We start from the raw sequence: 9,490 nt of genomic DNA on the forward strand, positions 1-9,490 counted from the left end.
TAAGCTCCCTGAATGGGCTAGCCTCTGGGATTGCTCCAGTTTCAAAGGTCGTATGTTTGGGTCACGTCTCCAAAGAGAGCTACTGACTTAAAGCTGAGATCAGCCTGGAGGGGAATGTGGGTTGTCACCAGAGCTATTTTGGCAATGTACAGCCGCAAATGATTGTGATCACAGAGCAGAGCACGGAGCAGTTGCTTTGCTTTCCTTTTTTTCTTCCAGCAAGTTTGATCATGCAGCTCTCACCGGCGCTGCAGGGATTAGAGAGTTAAAACGAATGGCACGTCGGCTGCGCTTGCATTTTGCGTCAAGAAGAAGCAACACGGACCCTCTGTCAGAAAGCCTCAGCAGCCATGGTGAGGAGAGTGGAGTCAGTGTGCCAGCACGTAGCCCCACAGAGATTCTGGCTCACAGTTCTGTCCACTTGAAGGTGACCCCTCTGTCACCAGACTATGCTAATTTACAACAGTACTCTTCAGTGTTCTTACCCAGGGTTAACACCGGAGGGGGTAATAAGAAGAGCGTTCTGCAGATCTCGCTGCAGCCCTGTGGAAAGCTCAGTGGAGCACTGGATGGCAGTATAGAGGATGGTGACCCGGGGAGCAGTGAAGGAGGAGCAGGTAGTGGCTCTGACGGAGGCTCGTGCAGCAGCAGCATGGCCAGCGATGCCGGGTACTGTAGCAGCAATAGCATCTTTGAGCCAGAGGCTCCAGAAAAGCAGAGGACCACCCAGGAGAGTAGTCTACTCTGCCGCAAGTCCAAGGTCCCGCTGAGACGATGTTCCTCCTTGGTTATATTTCCAAAGAGCCCCTGCAGCACCCCACCTGCTTCCCCAGTCAGTCCAGTGGCTCTCCCACCAGTGAGGGGGTCTCATCAGTCATCTTTTCAGACATCTGCAAGTGAATTCTCACAGGATGATGAGGAAGTGACTTGCAAAGGGTCCATCTCCACGGCAGTAAGTGGCCATTGTCTCCCAAAAGGAAGCTGTTTAGCTGAGTTCAGGGACACCAAACACATGGTGCAATTTAATATTCCTTTACAGGATGAACCAAAATGCAAAATGGAGGACAGGAGTAAAGTAATGGAACTGTCATCAACTCTAGACAGATCTAACCGTCACTCTAGCAGCGTACTGCTGCACTTTGCCCACCAGAGACCAATGATGCCCGGGAAGGGAGCTACAACCACGGCTACAGTCAATGTGGGATATGCTGAGGCTCCTAACCCAGCCGCACACCCTAACGGTGAACATGAACCTCACAAAAAATTGTATCGTAGTACCTCTGCTTGCTTGTTTTCCTCAGCTAAACAATCGGAGAAAAAACAAAAGGTCTGTTCATCAGGAAAAGGCCAGGAAAGGCCTGAGGAAAACCACTGTCATCGCGCAATACAAAGAAGCTTTTCCCTGGAGGTGCCCTACCCAAACACTGGAATTTCATGTCACGTTTCAAATCCAAAACTCAGTAGCCCTTGCTGTCCACATGTGCACATTCATTTGTCTCCTTGCTGCCCTGTTAAGTTTCCTAGCTCTGTTACTGATGTAAACACAAGCCACAAAGGAAATGGCACACCAAAGAGCCCAGGTCAAAACACCAAGGTGAGTGTTAAGTTTCTTAATTGGAATTAACTGTTTCCCTTGACCATCAGGAACAAGCTCACATTAATGAAACTTCACATCTATCTGAGAGGCAAATAGCTTTCAAATACACATTTGTAAAATACCTGACTCATAAAGGCCCTATGGAGTACTGTGCAGTCATCTATAATGTTGTTTAACCGGTTCAGGTAGATTACACACTGCTTTGGTTTCACTGCTCAGCTGACACCACTTAGACTTCTACTTTCATTTACAGAATAAAATAAAAAATGCTGCAAATAACAAATACAGTAATAAAAGATATTTTTCAGTATGGAATATATATGCTTTGATAATGCCGCTCTCCTTCCCTGCCATTGCAATTCAAATCCTTAAAACTCTTTTTACTCAGCGTCAGCCATTAGGCTCACCACAAGCTAGGAGCGAAATTCAGTAAGCGAGAAGATTGCTACAGCTAAGTCATGCAATTAACAAGCCCAATGTGGACAAACATTCAGAGCTATTCGGTTACATTACAGTAAAACCGTTTGAATATTGGTTTCCAAGAAAAGCCTGAGTGTGAAGGATAGGTTGCCTGACTTTCAGCTTGCAAGTGGGTTTGTTTATTGTTGTGCGTGTGTCAAACGTTAGAACTTCTCCATTTTTATTATTCTGTTAGCGCTGTGAGTAATCAGCTTAAGTATTTAGCTGGGCTAATTTTAGTGGTGGGAAAAGCGGTGCCCCTTGCTGATATAAATAAAGTGCCTCTGAAATATTCCCCCTGACTCCAGATAGTCTGCTGGTCTGTAGCACTGCCCGGTCCCGTGGATTCAAATTTAACAGCATGATACTAGAGCAGCGCACAGTCATGCCAGCCATGTGTGGATGTGGTGCATGTGTGGTGGGGGATAATGTAATGTAGGCAGGATGGGAGCGGGAGCCTTTCCCAGTAAAAGGGTGGTGTGTCCCTTCCTTTTGGATCCCCCTACCAGGCAGTGTTTGTGATGTATCATGTGTCAGCCTCTCCCCCTGCATTTAGCAGGTTGGCAAGTAAGAAGGTCTCCTCCAGTAATTAGCCAGTCTATTTATTTCTGTCATCTAAATTTGCTTTGTAAATCTAGATCTCATTTTCTCACTTTAAAATGATCCTGAAATACCAGTATCAAGTATATTAATTTCACTTGAGCTTTGATGTTCATAGTCCTTCATGGATAATCAGTCCAGTCCTCCTCCTTAGAAGTCTGCATCAAATACTACACACCTTTATTTACATTCTGATGGTGTCCAACCACAACAGAGTAACAACACTGTCATTCACACTGTCAGGTGACGCTTCAAGAAGTATATCATAATTCAAATAAATAGGAAACGCATCTAAAAGTACTGTATACTTATGTACATTTTTTTTTTTAATGGACAGTGATTTAACTGTCTAAATGTGGCAAAATGAGCTTTGTACTCAGAAACGACCTTCCTTTTATGGCAGTGATTAAAAGAATCACCTCATGCAAACAAACAGTCCAACAACAATATTAAATATTAATTTTAAAATAGCTACTACAAAAAAAATTAAGGGGAAAAATAAACCACTATAATTTTTGCAGTGTAATAATTTAGCGAGATGATGTTTCATATATAGACTAAATGTGACCATTTGTTTAGCAGTAGAAACAGTCTGCTTCACCCAGGTTTACTAAGAATATTTTTTCAAATACTGCTTCAAAAAAGCTGGTAAACTATATAGTTTAATGTGTCCATTGTGATGCAGCTGGTTGTGGTTCTATGAAAAATTCCACAGTGGAATTTTTTGTTGTAAATGTCAGTTCCGCTGTTGTTATCTGCAGTGCCCTCATAACCCCATATACCTCATCACACAAGTTAATGAACAACCATTTGTGACCACATTACACAAGGAAGTTGAAAAACGTGAATGAGAATGAAGGCATTATGTTGTTGGATGTAGATGAGCAGCCATTTGCTTGAAGAACCAAGATGTTGTATAAATGGCCCAAATGTAAGTATAATAAAAATTTTGTGGGGACCCAAAACTTGAACATGTCATTATGGAATGTGTAAATTTGATCTTAGTCTTAGTCCTGGTCTTGTGCAGCTGCCACAGTGTTTGTGGATGTTGTGGGTGATTGCATTTCCTAGTTCAAGTTAGATTCCTTCGGAAGCGATTACATGGAGTATAGAGAAATCACTCAACCTTAATCTTTAGGGTTTATAAACTGGAATATAGCCAGCAATCGGGAACAATATGACCTATATCTTCCTTTTTAAGAATTGAAATAAATATGTTTTGGTTCTACAGTCTCCATCAGCATAACAAATGAATAGTGCAGGCCGTCAGAACCTATGTAACTGTCTCTGCAGTGACAGCAAATGGTTTCAGGTGTCTCAAATTATTTTACAGCTTTGTCAACATATCTTTGTCACAATAATGAAGCATACTCTCTGCAGTCTCTTGAGTCAGCGTTTATTTGAGTGTCTTTTCCAAAAAATGTTTGACTTATTTTATGGACATAATCAGTTGTTGTTTGCCTGCTCTAATAACATTTGCTTGGTGGCTCTTCAGAAGTTTAGGTTTCACAAGCTGCTGTCCACCTGTTACAAGTAGTTTTTCATTGCCAAGCTAAGATGGATATCACTGATCTTACTCCACAGATACCAAAACATGTGTTTATAGCTTCTTGCCACAACCTCATACAGTATGTGATCAGCACTGCTTAATGCCACATGCTAATCTGAGTTGCATTTAGTGTTACATGAACCCTCAGGGATGCTCTGAATGGACTTTTATCCATGGTTATCTTTTAATCTTTGGCACTCTTGTCATGTGTCCAAAGCATACACTTCCTCTTTGTTAAGCTTGGCCTCACATCACCCAGCATCTAGGAAGTTTTCAAGGAAAGAGACACTTGATAGAAAATTGTGCTGTGTGTTCTGTTTGTTGCTAATATAGAAATGACCTACTTGACAATTCAAACCATTCGGGACAGTCATCACTATTTGCCTGTAATCGTTTTTGCATTACTGTTTATGAAATACTGAGCTGGGTGTGTTTATAGTACAGTAATCCATCATTGTGGAATTTTTGTAAACATCAGCGAGCATAGGATCTTAACAAAAGCACGTTTTCTTAACTCTGATGATTGAAGCGTGTGCCCCAAGATATGTACTCGACTTAAATGTGATCCCTCAGCTTTGTAAGAAGCCCAGTATCTGACAGTAGACGTGAGCCTTTTCATTTCTTTACATTTTAAAAGCTCCTTTCCACTTACATTAACTGTTGAAACATAAACACACGTGGGAGGAAAATAGTGCATGACAATGTTCAATATGAAACCACACTACTGTGTATACAATATACACTCCAGTACACTGGCTGTTGTAGGGGCCATACATAAACAATACCAAAGATATGCAAATTCTAAGTTAATAATATCCTATGGACTGTGGTGTGTAAATAAATATAACCAACATTAATGACACAGAGTAGATTCCTCCTTAAATATCAATTTTTAAAAGACTTCACTGTCAAGGAAGCATGCGCTTTCTCAAGATGCAGTTGTTCACTGTAAATGGAAAGCAACTACAACTTTCAAAAAGAACAGTAATGATAACAAATATGTTTGACTTACTAGAGCGTACTGAAGATTAAAGGTGCAATATGTAAGAATTTACATGTGTTAATTGCTTTGTATTGCCAATGTGTGAACGTCTTGTAACGTAACTGCAAACATGAGACCCTCCCCCGCTTTCTCGATTGCCTATAACAGCATGTGGACTGATTTCAATATTAAGGACTCGGGACAGTTTTTCTGGGAATATCCAAAGGATGTGATGCTTATGCTCGCTCCTAAGTGGCTTCTCTTCCGCTCCCCTACAGCACCAACGGTGTGCAACGCTAGCTCAGCAATGGAGTCTGCTGTTACACCGCTGTTGGACAAATGAAATATAGGAACATTTCAGATTATTATTATTATTATTCTAAATATGATTGTAATTTATTTTCCACCATTAGGTGCTCATTTCAGCATTCAGTCTAGTGTATGTCACATGGCTGGGATATGCCCTGGATGATGCTTGCTCAAGCCTATGAATTGAATGTATAAGCACGAGCAACAGTATGCTCACTACAGATTGGTTAAAAACCACTGGTGTCATTGATAACAAGAGTTTTCTGAAAGGCACACATAGAACTTTTACATGAATAATCTATTATTTCAATAATTAAAGTCACAATAAAAAAAAGTCACAAAGGTAAATTGCATTTTGTAATTTTTCCGACTTTGTATAGCTCAAAGAATCGACGATTTATTAATTAATAAGGAAAATAATCATTAGGGGCTGCCCTACTTTTTACACATTGGATTTACATTTTAGCTGGTCTAGAGCGAATAACATAATCCTATTCTAGAATCGATTATTTTTTAATAGACCAAAAACTACTTCCACTGATTTCCCAGTTATAGTCATTTCGGACCATTGCCCAGTACTTCTGAAGCTTTGATTTCCAGAAAACATACTTCCTAAACGTACATGGCGCCTTAACTCAAGATTACTTGATGATAAAAAATTTGTTGATTTCATAAACACACAAATAGACTTATTATTAGTAACTAATGAATCCCTGGAGATAAGCTATTGCACTCTGTGGGAAACCATGAAAGCGTGTATATAAGGGGACAAATAATATCCTACATGGCTGGTGAAAATAAAAAGAAGTTAAGGAGGGCTACGGTGCTGATCGACAAGATTAAAGTGGTGGACCAACTGCACTCCACATCACCCTCTGAGAACTTATACAGAGAGAGAATCTCGCTTCAGACAGAATTCGATTCCCTGACAAATGACAATGCTATAGATCTTTACTTAAAAGCGCGTCATAACCTTTATGAATACGGGGAGCGCGCCAGTAAGCTCCTGAGCCATCAACTCAAACAGTCGGCAGCGGCTGGCTCTATATATCTGCGATAAAGGATGGGGAAGGCAATATAGTTACGGATCAAAGGGACATCAATGTTCAATTTAAGTCTTTTTACGAAAACTTGTATACTTCTGAAGCAGGAGACGGGGAGTTTGTGGATTTCTTCAGTAACCTGGAAATGCCCTCCTTAGACGAATTAGGCATATAACCCTAACAGAAATTAATAATGCAATTTAAAAAAATGAAACCTGAAAAGGCACCAGGCCCTGATGGGTTCCCAATAGAATTTTTTTTTTTTAAACATTTAAATTAATGCCATACATATTGAAGGTCTTTGAAGAGGTCCTGGGTAAAAAAAACTCTTCCCCCGACTATGACACAGGCTATCATCGCTTTATTGTTAAAAAAAATAAATAAAGATCCGCAACTGTGTGAGTCCTACCGGCCAGTCAGCCTACTATGTTGCGACTATAAAATTCTAACCAGTATTGGTTAGATGGTCAGTATTGGTTAACCAGTAAGCAGTATTGGCATGTAGGCTTGAGAAAATAATGCCTAAATTGATAGACCCAGACCAGACAGGTTTTATTGTAGGCAGGCAACTATCAAGCAATATTCGCAGAGTTTTCAACATTATAGACCAACCCAACCATGTTGAGCCAGAGCTAATACTGTTCTTGGATGCACAAAAACTTTCGACAGGATTGAATATAATTACCTGTTCACTGCGTTAGAGAGGTTTGGCTTTGGTCCTACTTTCTGCTCATGGATTAAACTCTTTATCCGGCACCTCAGGCCTCAGTAAGAACAAACAAGATAACATCAGATTATTTCCCTCTCTCTCGGGGGACAAGACAAGGGTGCCCCTTGAGCCCCCAGATATCTGATATTGCCATCGAACCTTTGGCAATAATGTTAAGGAAGACCACGAATCTGGAAGGAGTACGAAGGGCAGGACATTTGCATAAATTATCACTTTATGCGGACGACCATGTCCTTTTTCTGTCAGACCCATATACTACTATACCAATTGCAATCGAGCCCATCACTAAGTTCGGGCAAGTCTCAGGATATAAGTTAAACTTAACTAAAGGTGTTTTATTCCCGATAAACGACAAAGCATGCCAGATGTCATTCCAGGACTTTCCATTTACCTTTTAGTAAGGATAGCTTTACTTACTTGGGTGTTTTCGTCACTTATAAGTACAGGGATCTGTTCGACAGCAATTTCAAAACGGCCAAGGCCAAACAGGACATGGAGAGATGGTCAACCCTCCCATTGTCACTTGCCGGAAGGATCAACTCAGTAAAAATGGCTATTATGCCCAGATTTCTATGTTTTTTCCAAACAATACCAGTCTTTATCCCTAAATCTTTTTTTAAGGACTTAAATAAGCTCATATCTACGTTTATCTGGAATAAAAAAGTCCCCCGAATTCGAAAGGAGTACTTAGAAAGACGTACACAAGAAGGCGGTGGTATTATTATTATTATTATTATTATTATTATTATTATTATTATTATTATTATTACTGGGCGGGAAACATCCACAAACTGTTGTTCTGGGTCTCTGATGCGTCAGATGATGAATCTCCAGTCTGGTGCCAAATGGAGCAGTATTCCAGTAATCCTGTCTCGCTTCGCTCTTTAATTTGTTCCCCGCTACCCCTTAGTAAACGTTGTCGGACAAATAACCCAATCGTTTCTGGCTGTCTGAAGATATGGTCACAGTTTAGGATTAATTTTAAACATAAACAAGCTCTTATCATCTCCCCTATCCTGGCCAACATCAATTTTGCCCCATCTCTCATGGATTCATCTTTCCAGTTGTGTTTCCAGTTAGGGATTAAATGGGTGAAGGACCTTTTTAAGGAAGGACTCTTCCTTTCTTTTGAACGGTTACAGAAAGACTTCAGTATCCCTCATTCAGATTTCTTTAGATACCTGCAGGTACGGAGTTATGTAAAAACACATTTCTCTTTAATAACTCCTCAGAGTACATGGATAGATGAATGTTTGAGTATGGATCCGATCGACAGAGGTCTGGTGTCTGTGTTATATGATAATATCCCAAGAGTTGCCCTTTTACCACTTGATCGTTTGGTGAGGCTATGGGAGGAAGAATTAAGAACCACCATTTCAGAGGTAAACTGGCAGGCAGAAATTACATTGGTACATTCCTCATCACTATGTATTTGACATGGTTTGCTGCAGTTTAAGGTTCTGCACAGATTACATTTATCTGCAAGTAAGCTAGCCCAACTCTACCCTGGTTTAGAACCGACTTGCATGAGATGCAGGAGGGACCCAGCTAGCCTCAGTCACATGTTCTGGTTATGCCCAAAATTGACTCTATTTTGGACAGGTATATTTGATACGATGTGAGTTCTATGTTGTGAAAATCAATAAAAAAATATTGGAATAATAATAATAATAATAGAGTGACTAACATAAGTGCTGCTATTGAGTAAGATTTAATTCTTAAATCAACAACATTGCCTGCCATCTGTATTAAGACTTGGTGTCTTTTTTTTGTTGACATGTGTCTTTTCAGGCATTCATCTATTAAATTTACCATAATTACCTTTTTTTAGTTTAGTTCCCATGAAACCATTAAAGGGTGAAAATATATAATATAAGTGTATTTATAAAAAATAACCACCAATGACAACAGTGTCTAATTGTGGTTAAAATCAAAACACTTATCTGGTCTGTATTCATTTGGGTTTTAAGGATGTAGGCCTATTGGTTGTTCAGACTGGCCATTGTTGGTGTAGTCTTTCTTGGCTGCACTATTAGAAGTGCAAGGGCAGGACCAAGGAGGCCTCCATCTATATTTGTTCACGTAAACACTGTACCGCTGTTGGACAGTTTTGACCTGCCGTGGGTGTTAATTATGATCACAAAGCTGACTCCCATTGGGAAGTGTGTGTGCGCGCGTGTATGTTGGGGGGGGGGGGGGGGGGGGGTTGCCCCCAGAGACG

General features: G+C 40.4%; 1 protein-coding gene across 2 annotated transcripts in view; it reads left to right on the plus strand.

Moving 5' to 3' along the window:
- The window catches only part of nedd4a (NEDD4 E3 ubiquitin protein ligase a), a 33,869-nt gene that overhangs the window by 11,153 nt on the left and 13,226 nt on the right, over window positions 1–9,490 (plus strand). Inside the window, exon 1 of one of the 2 annotated variants that reach the window (XM_046033443.1) lies at window positions 3,425–3,587. The exons of the other annotated variant lie outside the window; for it this stretch is intronic. Coding sequence (XP_045889399.1) covers window positions 3,537–3,587 — 51 coding nt within the window. The 5' untranslated portion in view covers window positions 3,425–3,536. Of the gene's footprint in view, window positions 1–3,424; window positions 3,588–9,490 lie in introns of those variants that run through there. 2 annotated transcript variants of the gene reach the window in all.

This window comes from Micropterus dolomieu, linkage group LG20, assembly GCF_021292245.1.
Source record: "Micropterus dolomieu isolate WLL.071019.BEF.003 ecotype Adirondacks linkage group LG20, ASM2129224v1, whole genome shotgun sequence".
NCBI classification, from domain to species: Eukaryota; Metazoa; Chordata; class Actinopteri; order Centrarchiformes; family Centrarchidae; genus Micropterus; species Micropterus dolomieu.